Genomic DNA, 16252 nt, shown 5'->3' with positions numbered 1-16252 from the left:
ATGTACCTTCAGAGATGAAAAATGGCTGGTCAGGGACAGCACAGTAATGCTCTGGGCTCAGCAGATGGACCTCAGCTCGCCATGAGGCTTCTTGTTCTTACTTCTAGGCAGTGTCTCTTGGATTGCCTGTCCACACCCTAAAGAAAAGCTTCTCTTTAAATATTCCTCTCCACATGTTTTCTTCCTTAAAACCTTTTGAATTTTAGCAAGCGCTTATGAGCAGATCATACACACCCAGCTCTGTTCTGTGTGCAGGGAATACAGCAATAGACAAAACAAAGTTCCTCCCCTGTAGAGCTCACAGGGAGACGGGCAGTAAACTAGCCCAGAAATAGATATACAAGGGCTGTGACCAGTAGTATAAAAAAGAATAGAGCATAAGGAAATAGTCTAAGGAGCCCAGGGAGGAAATGGTTGGGAGAGTCTTCCTAGTCTTTGAGAACCTGCCTCCCTTTCTCACAGCTCACGTTCTTGCTCTCCCTTCCTAATCTAGTGAGTTAACTGTCCTCAGTGGGAAAATGGGATTTCTCATTTACTTAGTGAAAAGAATATGACAGTCAGATGACTGGAAAGGCAAATACTGCAGTATATAAACAAAACCAGAACTTCTGAAAGCAATGCTTTTGTACATGTCCTTGTTAAGTGATAGAACACCAAATACGTTTTGGTTTCTATAGTGAGTTCCCTTTATCAGAAAGCCGACTTTTTATACTGCTTATCTCCAGTGCTTTTGTTTGCCTTTTGCTCACCCTTCCTAAACCATATAAATGATCAAAGAGAACCTGGCTGAGACTTCTCTTTCAGGAAAGCATCAGTTAAGGACTCTAGGAAGGACAGCATCTTTTGTTCCAGTTGATGATGGATTGGCTCCAGCTGTTCTTCCTTGATCCTGTATCACTTTATCAAGGAGCTGCTTTTCCTTTTGCACTTCTGTTTAATTATCTCTGCTTTATGGATTCATTTTCCACTCAGGCCAGGTAGGTTTGATGGCTAATTTTGCTCTTATGTTTAGGTTGGAGTGCACATGTGAATATTAAATATTAATTACACTGGTCATTTTTAAGTTATCATCACTGCCTCTGATTATTGATTGCTTGAATATGCATATGTCTAATAGAGTGAATCAGAATTGGAAATTGACATCATGTCTGCACTGACTCAGCTAAGTTTGATAAGTTCCCATTTAAAGGGAAAAGGGTGAAAATAAACCAGGGAGAGATAAATGTTGGGGTGATATAAATTTCCCCCAGTGGGTGCATGTATAAGTTAGCCATGCACTCCAGATGTTCTTGAACAGTCTTAGTTTCATGGAATTCTATCATTTTCAATAAAATTAAAATTCATTAAATATGATTTTTAAGTGCCTTTCTATGATTTCCCAGAGAAATGAAATAAGTCAAAACCAATTTTCTTAGATGAGTTTTATCTCAACCTGGGATCTAGTAATTATTGTCACTAGAGATTTGATGGGCTTCTCTGATAGCTCAGTTGGTAAAGAATCTACTTGCAACACAGGAGACCCTGGTTCGACTCGTGGGTCGGGAAGATCCACTGGAGAAGGGATAGGCTACCCACTCCACTGTTCTTCGGCTTCCCTCATGGCTCAGCTGGTAAAGAATTCAACTGCAATGAGGGAGACCTGGGTTCGATCTCTGGGTTGGGAAGATCCCCTGGAGAAGGGACAGGCTACCGACTCTATTATTCTGGCCTGGAGAATTCCATGGACTGTATAGTCCATGAGGTTGCAAAGAGTTGGACACAACTGAGTCACTTTCACTTCACATCAGAGATCTGATAATGATTACAATGATTTTTTATAAACAATCAACTCGATACATCAGAGACAGTCCCTATTTTGTAAAAAAGTTTTATGAAAAAAAAAAAGTTTTATGGTATATCCTTTTGCAAAGTTAAAATCCATTGCCAAAGTTCTACCTCCTAATAATTCACTTATTTCTGAAATTTGGATTTTTACATATTGGGGGTTCTTATGTAAAATCTGGCTATATCTAACAATCAGGCTGGCTGAGTTTGATTAAACTATGGTAGACTATTACATGTACATAGCTAGTTGGTGGCTCTTTACCTTTGTTTCAGAGATGAAGGAAGCAGTTGTAAAAAAAAAAAGTTTATTACTAAGGAAGAATCACAAACAATAAAGCAAAATGAATGCAAGAATAATGGTTAATTCCCACAGGTTAAGATTTCTGGCTTTGGAGTCAGCTTGATGAGTCCTGGGCCCTCTCTTCCTGAGTGTTCTTGTATAGGTGAATAAACTTGGCCTTTCTCTGTAAAATGGAAATAACAACAATAATAATATAATCCTCATGGGATTATTTTAAGGATTAAATAAAGAAATTTCTTACAAAGGGATTATTGGCCCAATGCCCAGAATAAAATAAGCACTTCAAAAAATCACGCATCTTGCATTGTACACGTGTAGACAATTTTTTTCTTTTTTCAAATTATTTTTTAATTGGAGTGTAACTGCTTTACAGTGCTGACTTTGTTTCTGCTGTACCACGGCATGAATCAACTCTAAGTATACATACATCCCCTCCCTTTCGGGCCTCCCTCTCTCTCCCACACCTCCACTATCCCATCCCCTCCCTCTCCCACATGCCCACCGTCCCATCCTCTCTCTGTCCGTCACAGAGCACTGAGCTGAGCGCCCTGTGCTAATCAGCAGATTCCCACCAGCCGCCTGTTTTACACATGGTGGTGTGAATATGTCAGGGCTACCCTCTCAGTTCGTCCCACCCTCCGCACCCCGCTCTGTGTCTGCAAGTCCATTCTCTATGCCTGAGTCTCTATTCCTACCCTGCACATGGGTTCATCAGTACCGTTTTTCTAGATTCCATGTGCATGTGTTAATAAACAACATCTGTTGTTCTTTTCCTGACTTAACAGTGCTTACAAATCCCCAGGGAAGTTGTTTCAGGTTTCAGTTGTGCTGTGTAAGGAATAAGTGTTTTCCCTTATTTTTCGATGGCAAGGTGGCGAAGGCTTAAACCACAGTGTTCAAAGCCCTACACATAGGATCCACAAGCAGTTCAGGGAAGGCCAGGGCCTGTGGAATGGAGCCTCTCACACTGAGGAACCTACATCTCCCTCAAGAAAGGAAGATATCTTTGCAAAGGCATGTCTGTCACAAGCACACGAGCCAAGGAGCCTCGATCCACACCCTGGGGGGCATATTCATTCATTTTTCCTGTCCCTGACTCCTCGGTCCCTGTTTCAGATGGTTTCTTCTGAACTTTTTGTTCGGATTTATTAACTTGGCACCAGTTAAAAGGAAAAACCAAACAAACCTCCATATACTGTGGAAAGGAGAGCTGAGTCTTCATTATGCGGAATCTCCAGGGCCTCTGCTGGTCCTCGAGTCATCCACTGGCTTCCGAGGGAGGCAACTCCCAAACCATCGATGTTGATGTGGGTATTTACAACATTATAAAAAGTGCTGAGTCATGAGACCTTAAAGTGCAGCAGGGTGGATTAAGGGTAGACATAATGACAAAATCACATGATATCACGTGGAATCTAAAAGAATGATACAAAGGGAGTTATTTACAAAACAGAAAACTCACAGGCACAGAAAACAAACTTAGGATTACCAAAGGGGATAGCTGAGGGTGGGGGAGAAGAGATAAATTAGAAGTTTGGAAGTGACATATACACACTACCATATATAAAATAGATACACAACAAGGGCCTACTGTATAGCACAGGGAACTGTATTCAATATCTTGTAACAATCTATAATGGAAACAATCTGAAAAAGGATATATGTGTGTGTTTAACTGAATCACTTTGCTGTACACCTGAAACATTGAAAGTCAACTATACTTCAATAAATTAAAAAACAAAACAAAATATTATACGGATGGTAGCAGCTTTACTCAAATAAGGATGTACTGTAAGATTTTATTCGTATGAATTTGGAGAGTAGGCTAAATTATGTACACAGGTGACAAAAATTATTAAATGATACACAAGACGTTGTCACTGAATTTTCAAACACTTTTTATAGAGAGGCATTGGACTTCCCGGGCAGCCCAATGGTTAATGCTCCCAATACAGGCTGCATGGGTTCAACCCCTGGTTGGGGAACTAAGATCTCACATGTCAGGTAGCAATAATAATAATACCAATACATTTTAAAAGGGAGCCACTGAGCCTACCCCTCCCCTCAACCTTCCCTCTGAAGGCCAGGGCGGTGTGACTATGCCAAAGGGAAGAGACCCATCTGGCTGAGATGACGTTTGGAGCCCTCCTAGATCCTCAGGCTTAGATTCCCAGAGCTTTTAGGTCACGCAGCAGGCACAGGGCCGTGTGTGGCCCTACCAGGAAACATTACAGACCTGTCCCCACAGGACTGTTGGGGACACGTGTTCTCACTGCTATGGTGGACATCCGAGAGGGGTGCCCAGGCAGGAATCCTGGTTTGCCTCCCGAGGAAGTAGTTCACAAATCCGCTCGGACCCTGCCTCCCGCATTTCTCTCCTACACCACTGTGACTTCTTTAGGGGTGAAGTGGGGTCCACCTCCGTCGGACTTCCCGGGTGGTTGCCATGGGGACTGACTCCTCTGTGCACTGCTTGAAGGCGGGCTCAAGGCCAGGCTGTCGTCTGTGTTCCAGGTACCTGTTCCTCCTGGCGGGAGGCGGTGCCCTGGCCGTGGCTGCTATGGGTGCCTTCGCTGCGCTGGTCTTCATCCCCACCCTGTGCACGGTGGTCCTCATCCACTCGCTTGGCCCCCAGGATGTCCACAGGCCGACTTTCCTCTTTCAGATGACCTGGCAGACGCTGTGCCACCTGGGCCTGCACTATACGGAGTATTATCTGCAAGAAGCTCCTTCTACAAGGTAAAGCAGCCCATTCCTGCACTGGTACCGAGCCCACCAGGGTTTGCTTCCACGCAGATGGTGGAGAGGACCTGGGCATTGAGTTTGAGTCTGAATTCTTCCACATCTCAGCAGTGTGATCTTGAGTGAATCAGTCAACCTCCCTCAGCCTTCATGTGTTTTTCTGAAATAAAGGGTGTGTGTGTGTGTGTTGGGGGATAACAACACCTATCTTGCAAGCTTCTTAGGTTAGAGGTAATGAATATATAGTAGTCCGCTACCCATGAACAAATTCTACTCCAAGAGCGTGTTCGTTAAGTCCAATTTGTTCATAAGTCCAACAAAGTTAGACTAGGTACCCAACTAATACAATCGGCTATATATACTGAAATAGGTTTATAATACTTCTCACACAAACAATACATTTAAAAAAATTAAGAAAACATTTTAAATATTATGGTATAGTACCTCGAAAAGTACAGTCCAACAGCTGGCACACAGGGGCTGGCCCTGAGCAAGCAGGCAAGAAGAGTTACTGCCAGGAGGAGGGAGAGGAGGTGGGAGATGGTAGAGCTAAAGGACTGTCGGCAACAGGAGATGGAGCGCCAGCTGCAATTTCACTCACACCTGATGTTAATGGAACGTATGTCCGCATCTGAAAGTTCGCAACTTAAAGGTTCATATGTAGGGGATTTACTGTATAAACCTATTCTAGTAAGGGGCTTCCCTTGTAGCTCAGTCAGTTAAAGAACATGCCTGCAATGCAGGAGACCGGGGTCTGATTCCTGGGTCGGGAAGATCCTCTGGAGAAGGACATGGCAACCCACTCCAGTATTCTTGCCTGGGAAATCCCATGGACTGTAGCCTGGGGTCGAAAGAGTCGGACATGTCTTAGCGACTAAACCACCACCATTCTAGTACAGTACTATATAGCTGATTCTGTTAGTTGAGTACCTAGGCTAACTCTGTTGGACTTAACGAACAAACTGGACTCACAAATGCTCTCTCTGAACAGAACTTGTTCATATGTAGAAGACTTACTGTAAGTGGAAATGTATGACTGATATCCTAGTAACTACCATGAGCTTCCTACGTAGCACAGTGCCTGGCACCAGCTGTAATTATCATTACGCCCGAGAAAGAGGGTGAACCAGGAGTCCAAGGCCCCCGCCTGCAGGTGACTAAGCACAGGACACACACCTCAGTGTAGGTGGTTTAGACACACAGCTGGCAGCCTCCCTGGTGTTTTTCGGTAAGACAGGGAAGGTCCAAACTGACTGTCAGCCTCTGTCGAATTTCCATACACCTGCTCTGCAAGAGTTTTACTTTCACTGATACTCAACTCTTCCACCCCCTAGAAGAAGAGAAGTCACTCAATCCAGGAAAGACAATCAGGTGCCAAGTGAAGTCTGCTGCTGCTGCTAAGTCACTTCATTCGTGTCCGACTCTGTGCAACCCCACAGACAGCAGCCCACCAGGCTCCCCCGTCCCTGGGATTCTCCAGGCAAGAACACTGGAGTGGGTTGCCATTTCCTTCTCCAATGCATGAAAGTGGAAAGTGAAAGTGAAGTCGCTCAGTCGTGTCCGACTCTTAGCGACCCCATGGACTGCAGCCCACCAGGCTCCTCCATCCACGGGATTCTCCAGGCAAGAGTACTGGAGTGGAGTGCCATTGCCTTCTCTGAAGTGAAGTCTAGGGATGTGTTTTCCTGATCTAGTGAGATCAGCAGGATTAGAGGGAAGCAGGCGCCTCTGCCATCCTGAGGGCTGTTGCTCCTGGCTCCATGGTCTCGTGTGAACTGGAGTGGTGACCTGTCGAGGGGAGGGTCACCTCTCTGACTCTAGCTGCCTTTGGTTCCTGCACTTTGCCATATCTCTGCACCCAGGATCCTTTTCTTTATTCTATTTTCACCAAAGGCTCCAGGGCTTGCTTCTCTGAGGAGAAGGCATGATGGCGGGTGGGTAGGGAGTGGGGAGTCCTGACTGGGATGTGGTGACTTAGGGCTACCTGAGGGGGGCTGGAGGAGCAAGTTGAACAGGATCTGGCTGGATGGGAAGGAGGCTGAGCCAGAGCTGAAGTGGGAAGATGCATTTGTTTGCTCTGGCTCTCATGCAGAGGGCTGCGGACAGGTGGCTTCAACAACAGACATTTATTTCCGCTGGAGGCTGAAGCCCAAGGTCAAGGTGTTGGCAGGCTCGGCTTCTCCTGAGGCCTCTCTCCTTAGCTTGTAGATGTTTCTCCCTATGCTTTCCCATGGTCTTCCCTTTCAGCATGTCTGTGTCCTGATCTCTTCTTCTAAGGAGACCAGTCACCTCGGACTAGGGCCCACCCTCACGACCTCGTCTTACCTTAATTACCTCCTTGAAGACCCTAGCTCCAAACACACACATCCTAGGGACCTCCAGTGGTCCAGTGGTTAAGACTCTGTGCTCCCAATGCAGGGGACGCAGGTTCCATCCCTGGTTGGGGAACTAAGATCCCATGTGCCACGTAGTGCAGCCAAAACAAATTGAAAAAAAAAAACACACCCACATTCTGAGGTGCTGGAGGTTAAGACTCCAACATATGAATTGAGGGTGGGGTGGACATGTTCAGCCCTTAACAGAAGGTGAGTGAACAGGGGTTGGTGGCCGGTTTGCTTACTGTTTGATAAGCCAAGTAAGGAGGTCAGTGGTCCTTCAGTTCTCAGACACAGAAACAGCATTGGGTGGGAAACAGAACCATTTTCTCCCCACAGGACAGCAATCCTGATTGTCCAGTGTGTCACTGTAATTGTCATTAATTTTCTCCCTGATAGTCTTGCCAGCAGGACCTTCTCTACTACGAGGGCGAAGCAGGAGGAGCTCAGGTGGCTGGTTAGGAACACGCCTCGAATTGCTAATGACTCAGCACACACCCCAAGCCTCTAGCATGACTCACTGTTCCTCAGCTCAGATCCCAAAGCCTGGAGAATCTTTCATTCAAAAAAAATTTTTAATTGGAGGATAATTGCTTTACAATGTTGTGTTGGGTTTTGCTGTACAACAACTCAAACCAGTCAGAGCTATATATATGAAAAGTGAGAAGTATTAGTTGTTCAGCCATATCTGACTCATTGCAACCCCATGGACTATAGTCCACTGGGTTCTGTCCATGGGATTCTCCGTATACATCCTACCTCTTGAGACTCCCTCCCACCCACACCCTACTAACCTACTCCTCTAGGTCGTCACAGAGCACCAGGCTGAGCTCCCTGTGTTACACAAAGATTCCCATTAGCGATTCGTTTCACACGCGATAGTGTATATAAGTCAATGCTATTCTCTCAGTTGATCCCACCCTCTCCTTCCCCCACTGGGTCTACAAGACCATCCTCCATGTCTATGTCTCTATTCCTGCCCTGCAAAGAGGTTCATCGGTACCATTTTTCTATATTCCATATACATGCATTAATATATAATATTCATTTTTCTCTTTCTGACTCACTTCACTCTGTATAACAAAGCCTGCAGAATCTTACAATCCAGATAGATCTTCAGCTTCCTAGAGTCTCTTCATTCCTAAGGTTCTGTTTCTTCTGTGGCAGATTTCTCCCAGGTTCCTGATCCCAGTCTTCATAAGCCACTCTCAGAGATAACATATTCAATGTTTCCCCCATAATATTCCTTGTTTTTCTTTTATTTGCGTCTCTGACTAAGGATTCATCTCTCCATTTACCCTTCCATCCTGCTCAGAGGATCCTGTGACTCTGAATTAAGGCAAGAGTCTTTGGGGAAGCACTATAGGCTATTAGATTGGTCTTACATGCTTTTTAAAAAAATTAAAAAAAAAAAAGTTTGGTCACCCCTCCCCCCATGGCATGTGGGATCTTAGTTCCCTGAGGAGGGATTGAACCCATGTCCCCTGCATTGGAAAGTGGAGTCTTAACCTCTGGATCTCCAGGAGAGTCTCAGATGGATCTCTACTGTCTAGAGCCACTCATTTCTCCAGGGATCTTGTTTGAGCAATTGGAAGGGGCTAAAATAAACTATGGAATGTTTTACTTAAAAAAAAAAATTATCTCTTTCAGGTTCTGCATCACTCTCTCTTCTCTCATGCTCTTGACCCAGAAGGTCACATCCCTGTCTCTGGACATTCGTGAGGGGAAGGTGGTAGCACCATCAGGACACATCCCTAACAAGAACTCTCTGTCTGAGCATCTTTGTGGGGCTCTTCCCTATCTCAGCTACTTGCTCTTCTTCCCTGCCCTCCTAGGAGGCCCGCTGTGTTCCTTCCAGAGGTTTCAAGCTCGAGTTGAAGGGCCCAGCAGCTTGTGGTCCAGGCACTCTTTCTGGGCTCTGACCTGGAGGGCGCTGCAGATCCTGGGACTGGAGAGTCTGAAGGTGATTGTCAGAGGGGTGGTGGGCGCGGGGGCAGGACTCGGCGGCTGCGCGCAGCTGGAGTGCGTCTTCGTCCTGTGGTCCACAGCCGGGCTCTTCAAACTCACCTACTACTCCCACTGGCTCCTGGATGACTCCCTGCTGCGCGCGGCCGGCTTTGGATCTGACTTAGGTCGCAGCCCGGGTGAGGAGGGACTCCTCCCCGATGCAGACATTTGGACGCTGGAAACGACCCACAGGATAGCTCTGTTCGCCAGGAAGTGGAACCAGAGCACGGCTCGGTGGCTGCGACGCCTGGTTTTCCAGCAGCGCAGGGCCTGGCCCCTGCTGCAAACGTTCGTCTTCTCGGCCTGGTGGCACGGTCTCCACCCGGGACAGGTGTTCGGCTTCCTCTGTTGGGCTGTCATGGTGGAAGCTGACTACCTGATTCACGCCTTCGCCAGCGTGTTCATCAGCTCCTGGCCTGTGCGGCTGCTCTATAGAGCCCTGGCCTGGGCCCACACCCAGCTCATCATCGCCTACATAATACTGGCGGTGGAGGCCCGGAGCCTCTCCTCTCTCCGGCTGCTGTGGAATTCTTACAGCAGTGTCTTTCCCACGGTGTACTGTACGTTGCTTCTCCTGTTAGCAAAGAGAAAGCATAAATGTAACTGACATCTTTCCCACCCTTCCTCTCATACGCCCATGAAACAGACGTTTGAAAGTACCAGATGGCACCTGTGTGCATGTATTTGCAGTTTTCCATGATAAAAAAATTGTTTTTTTAAAAGTAATATATGTATATATCTGATGTCTTGACATGGAAATCTGTGTATCTACTTTAATGATCTATTATTGATGCTGATACTGAGGATCCAGAAAGGAAAAAGACACGATTTCTTCCCTTAGGGGTTACAGTTTATGTGTGGAAGCAAAGTTTAGGTTCAATATGATACATAAAAATATAAGGTACTTTAATGTTTATACATGGAATCTAGAAAAATGGTACTGATGAACCTATTGCAGGGCAGGAATAGAGACGCAGACACAGAGAATGGACTTCTGGGCACAGAGAGGGAAGGAATGGGTGGGATGGATTGAGAGAGTAGCCTTGAAACATATACATTACCATATGCAAACCAGATAGTGTGGGAAGTTGCTGGATAACACAGGGAGCTCAATCCAGTGTTCTGTAACAACCTAGAGGGGTAGGGGGTGGGGTGGGAAGGAGGTTCAAGAAGAAGCAGTTCAGTTCAGTTCAGTCACTCAGTCGTGTCTAACTTTGCCACTGCATGGACCACAGCACGCCAGGCTTTCCTGTCCTTCACAAACTCCCGGACCTTGCTTAAACTCATGTCCATTGAATCAGTGATGCCATCCAACCATCTCATCCTCTGTCGTCACCTTCTCCTCCTGCGTTCTATCTTTCCCAGCATTGGGTCTTTTCCAGTGAGTCAATTCTTTGCATCAGGTGGCCGAAGTATTGGAGTTTCAGCTTCAGCATCAGTCCTTCCAATGATATACCGGATTGATTTCCTTTAGGATGGACTGGTTTGATCTCCTTGCCATCTAAAGGACTCAAGATTCTTGTCCAGCAACACAGTTAGAAGGCATCAATTCTTTGGCACTCAGCCTATTTTATTATTCAGCTATCACATCCATAGATGACTACCGGAAAAACCATAGTTTGACTAGATGGACCTTTGTTGGCAAAGTAGTCTCTGCTTTTAAATATGCTGTCTAGGTTGGTTATAGCTTTTAGCAAGTGTCTTTTAATTTCATGGCTGCAGTCACCATCTGCAGTGATTTTGGAGCTCAAGAAAATAAAGTCTCTCACTGTTTCCATTGTTTCCTTGTCTATTTGCCATGAAGTGATGGGACCAGATGCCTGATCATCATTTTTTGAATGTTGAGTTTTAAGCCAGCTTTTTCATTCTCCTCTTTCACTTTCATCAAGAGGCTCTTTAGTTCCTTTATGCTTTCTGCCATATGGGTGGTGTCATCTGCATATCTGAGGTTATTTATATTTCTCCCTGCAATCTTGATTTCAGCTTGTGCTTTATCAAGTCCAGCATTTTGCATGATGTACTCTGCATATAAGTTAAATAAGCAAGGTGACAAGATACAGCCTTCACATACTCCTTTCTCAATTTGGAACCAGTCTATTGTTCCACGTCTTTCACTTTCATCAGGAGGCTCTTTAGTTATTCTTCACTTTCTGCCATAAGGGTGGATTCATCCGCATATCTGAGGTTATACAGCTATACCAGAAGCTAACACAACATAGTAAAGTAATTATCTTCCAATTAAACCTAAATGTAAAAAAATACAAGGTGCTGTGAACAAAATGGAAACTGGCATCTACAGATGGTCTCCAACTTACAATGGTTCAGCTTACGACTTTTCAACTTTACAATAGTGCAAAAGCAATACATATTCAGTGGAAATCACCCTTGGAATTTTTATCTTTTCCTGGCTAGTAATTTATGATATAAGGCTCTCCTGGGGTGCTGGGCAGGGCAGCCGCAGCTCCCAGTCAGTCACAGGATCATAAGTAACTTGAAACTTCCCTGGTGGTCCAGCGGTTAAGACTTTGAACTTCTAATGCAGAGGCATGGTTCTGATCCTTGATCAGGGAACTAAGATTCTACGTGCAGTGCGGCACAGCCAAAAAAACCAAAACCACCAAGAATTTGAAAAATTTGGTCTAAAAATGACAAGGCTGATATTATCTCAGAGAGATATGTTAATAAACTGAGAATCCAGCAGACTAGATAGATAATCACTTACATAATTAAATACTTAAAATTATTTAAATTACTTACATACAAAACTGATTCATGAAATATATCCCATGAAGAGACCGATAACAAGAAGTAAACACTGTTTTAGTACAACTGTGATGGTCTTGTCCTTTTTCTTGGCATATAACTTCCCCTGTTTCTTCTTCTGTTAGGATTTAAAATATACTGAGAGAAAGAGGTCAGGACCTCCAAGTTCCAGTGAAGCAATGTCATTTTAACTAGCATTTTCCTAGCACTACCACATCTGTGGGCCACCTGTATTATTATCTAATTTATTTTTTTCTTCAAATCAACTTTAACTTACTTACTTTCAAAAACTTCGTTTCCGAGTAGTAGCATTGGCAAAAATTGGCTTTGGTGTACTAATTTTATTCTCCTCTCAAGCTCACTAAAAGAAACACATCCTTGCTTGAGTGAGAGATGTTTGTGTACTGCTTAAAATCATCTGCTTATCCTGGGATTACGTTTGTCCCACCAAAGAAAGAATTATACAGGTATCTAAGCTTCCAAAACAGAACATTTTCATCCTCAAAATACAAAATTGCAAAAAGCTTTTAATGTCTAAAATTTAACAAAGGTAGTACTAAGAAGTTATAATATATATACACGCATAGATCACTTAGAAAGTTATGTCACTATCACTTGCCATCATTAAGACAAACAAACAGCCCCTGATCTCAGCACACAGGACTTAGTGCCACAAGAGTCAAGTGCCTTAAACAGATGGGATGAATGTGTTGTGGCCTTGACCGGCACGGTTCTATACTTTCTCTCACTACACTCAATAGCCCAGAGGAGACAACATGGACAAATGGGGTTTCCAGCATGGGGCACAGTCAAGGAGGATACAGTAGACAGCCTAGGGGGTGTCATTAAGAAGGAAAGTAGGGACTTCCCCAGTGGCTGAGCGGTAAAGAATCCACTGGCCAAGGCAAGAGACACAGATTTGATCCCTGATGTGGGAAGATCCCACATGCTGTGGAACAACTAAGCCTGGGAGCCACAAATAGTGAGCCCACGGGCTGCACCTATGGAAGCCCGAGAGGCCTAGAGCCTGTGCTCCGCAACAAGAGAAGCCACTGCAACGAGAAGCCTGGGCACCAAACACAACTAGAGAATAGCCCCCACTCACGGCAAAAGCCCGTGCAGCAACGAAGACTTAGCACAGCCAAAAATAAATACATAAAATGATTTTAAAAAGGAAAATAAATACAGTATTGCTGTATAAATTTGATAGCCTATTACAACTTTTTAACATCATTTAACTTTTTGAATCATGTACATGTTGCATTTATCAAACCATACAGTAATAATATACAAAAATGCCACTGATAATACACAATAAAAATTATTCGAAGTGGTATAACAAATCTAAGACCATCACAAGCACTGAAATGGCAATCTTAAGGATTAATCCAGAGAAACAAGTGGGATGGTGGTGCTGGTGGGCTCATAAACTTGGAGAAACGTTAATCATTGCAGCATTATTTATTATAGAGAAAAATATTTAGCATGAGGAAAATGGCTAAGCAAATTATGATGGCCTCTTTCAGAGCTATTAAACATAAATGGTTTTTCTAGAGGTACCTCTGGGGAGCTGGCTACTTGGATATATGTGCTCCCCAGGTTATGAAAACCCTTCAGGCTATACACTTAATATCCATGCAACACACGTATACACACATGCACACACCTCAAAGACACACACCAAAAAAAGATCCATGGAAGTTTCTGTATATACGCTACACTTTGACAATTTTAAGCGAGTGCTTTTAATAATTAGGGAAATGTATATGAGAGAATGTTCAGCTTTAAAACAAGTTGGTTAATGAAGTATTTTAAAGTGCCACTTGGTCTCTCCAAATCTATCTCCCTTTCTCCCAGGGATCATTTCTGCTCCTCTGATTGGTTACAGCCAGGACATTTGCTTCCTTCTTTTTCTATTTCCATCTACCAGGAAAGGTTTCATTTAGCTGGAGAGTATAAAGAAAAAAAAAAAGACATTTAAAAAAGAACAATGCAATTTGAGAGAATTACTCTAAGGAGACATAGACCCTGGAACTATCTGTCTGCAGGGGAGATCCTTGGGATCCCCAGAAGGGCAGAGAAAAGAGACTGTGTCTTCTCTCCCTTCCTCGTTTCCTTTGTTAGGACTCAGCTCTTTCAGTACTGGATCCTTGGCAACTTTAGTTTCTCTTTCCTTGAGTTGCTGATTGTCACTCCCAAGACCTGCTCACAGACTCCCAAATGCCCTTGACACTGATAGCACCTGCTCATTCTTCTCTCTTGTTATTGACCTCATGGCTCTGACCTTGCTGCCAGAACCAGATTTTTTTCCCCCTCTTGTTTGATCTAGAAGTGGTCCCCAGGCCACCCCTACTTTCTATCTCTTTCTGGCTTGTGTTGACAAATCATGCTTATCCTCTACAATGCAAGGAAATGGCCAGAAGCCTCTGCCCTGTGGGTAGTAGCCCTCGACAAGTGAATTAGATTCTGTGGGACAAATACTAGAGTCAGCCCCTGGAGGGCATATACTTCCTGACCGCTGGCCTCCCACCTTTTGTGTGTGTGTGTGTTAGTCGTTCAGTCATGTCCGACACTTTGTGACCCCATGGACTATAGCTGGATAGGTTTCTCTGTCCGTGGGATTCTCCAGGCAAGAATTCTGGAGTGGGTTGCCATCCCCTTCTCTAGGGGATGTTCTTGACCCAGGGATCAAACCCAGGTCTCTGCATTGGCAGGTGGATTCTTTACCATCTGAGCTTTACCAGGGAAGCTTTGGCCTCCTACCTTGGTATCCGCCAAACTACTCTAAAGGGTCTGGGAGGAGCCCTGACAGATCCTCCCCACAGCCCTCCACAGGGGACCTCATCTTGTTTGAAATCCCTAAAAAGGGGATAAGCCATAACTGAAAAGCTCAGAATTCTCCTGTTGACACAATCAATAAACAATCTGTAACAATGAGTAGGAGAGGGTTTTATTTGAACCAGGCTGAGGACTAGCTCAGGAGGACAGTCTCCAGTAAGGAAGAAAGCGGTCTGGAGAAGCATGGTTTTCCCTATAGTTTTTTTTTTTTTTTTTTCCCTATAGTTTTATATTGTGTCAAAACGTAGAGCCTATGTCAAACATGACCTTTCTTCAAGGTTTCAACAGATGGTTACAGATTAGCACGTACACAGTGAGTCAGCAGGACCCTGGCTCTGGGAAGGCAAGCTTATCTTCAAAGGAGTGGAATGCTGGCATCACAGGAAGGGGAGTTTATAACGGCAAAAACCACAAGGTTACAGTTAGATGAACTTTTTATTAAGAATTACAGTTGGAACTAGCAAAAATTAAGGATACTTGTTGAGCAAGAACTGATTGGAGCCCTAGTTACAAGGGGAAGAACTTGAGACCACAATTTTACAGCCAGCAGGTTTTGTCCTGAAGACAGCTGGTGGTGTCCTTGGGTTGGAAGAGTTTAAAGAAAGTTCATGTTTTCAGAGAGGCAGAGAGGTGTCCGAGATCAGATCCTCAGTGGCCACCATTTTTATACACCCAAATTGTGATTACTCAATTATAATTTCAATTTGTCATCACAAAGAATATTTTTAAGAAATACTTTAAGAAAATATTTAACAAAAATAAGCTGCAAATTTTGTCTTCCTAAGAGGACCAAGGAACTATAGACGCCATTATTTGTCTGCTGAAATAACACTGCCTTAGTAAATATCCCATGAAAACTTGAGGCCACCTCTCACCCTATTGTTTTTGATCCTCTAGGCTCACAGGGCAGTCCCATTCCCCTGATGCATGTGGGGCCATGCACTCGTGCTGGCATTCTTTTAATCTGTTGGCAGATGCCATGACCAAAAGGCAGCCAGTGGCTCTAAATGGGCAACCAGGTTTAGTGATCCACCTGTTCAATGCCTCCAAAGGTGATGATCCAATCATGCCTTTTTCTATCCATGTAGTTTTATAAAGCAAACTGTAGGATTCACACATACACGTCCAGCCTGTTGATCTGTCATCTTTGACTCATCAATTCCTTGAGAATTATGGAAAAGGAGGATGGAAAGTGTTGAGGAATATGTCCTGGCAAGAATTTGGAGATCTTGAAAGTCGAGTTCTACCTCTGCCCAAAGGATGCAACTCAGCCCATGTGACCGACATTCTGCAGGCAATGAGTTCTCCTGGTTACCTGAGAGACCCTGGCAGCCAACCTGCCAACCCTGGGTGAAGGGGAGGGGATCAAACAGTGAAGAACAGGTTGATGGTGAAGCAGGTT

General features: G+C 44.4%; 1 protein-coding gene across 1 annotated transcript; it reads left to right on the top strand.

Moving 5' to 3' along the window:
• The first annotated feature begins 858 nt into the window (after nucleotides 1-858).
• Nucleotides 859-9856, top strand: MBOAT4 (membrane bound O-acyltransferase domain containing 4). Its single transcript, NM_001306122.1, is given in 3 exon segments — nucleotides 859-977; nucleotides 4640-4864; nucleotides 8893-9856. Coding segments are annotated over 3 exon segments (1308 nt in total).
• The last annotated feature ends 6396 nt before the right edge of the window (nucleotides 9857-16252 follow it).

The sequence above is a fragment of the Ovis aries genome, chromosome 26 (assembly GCF_016772045.2).
Source record: "Ovis aries strain OAR_USU_Benz2616 breed Rambouillet chromosome 26, ARS-UI_Ramb_v3.0, whole genome shotgun sequence".
Taxonomy (NCBI): Eukaryota; Metazoa; Chordata; class Mammalia; order Artiodactyla; family Bovidae; genus Ovis; species Ovis aries.
The sequence above is the reverse complement of the archived record's forward strand: the minus strand, read 5'-3'. Positions and strand labels throughout refer to the sequence as shown.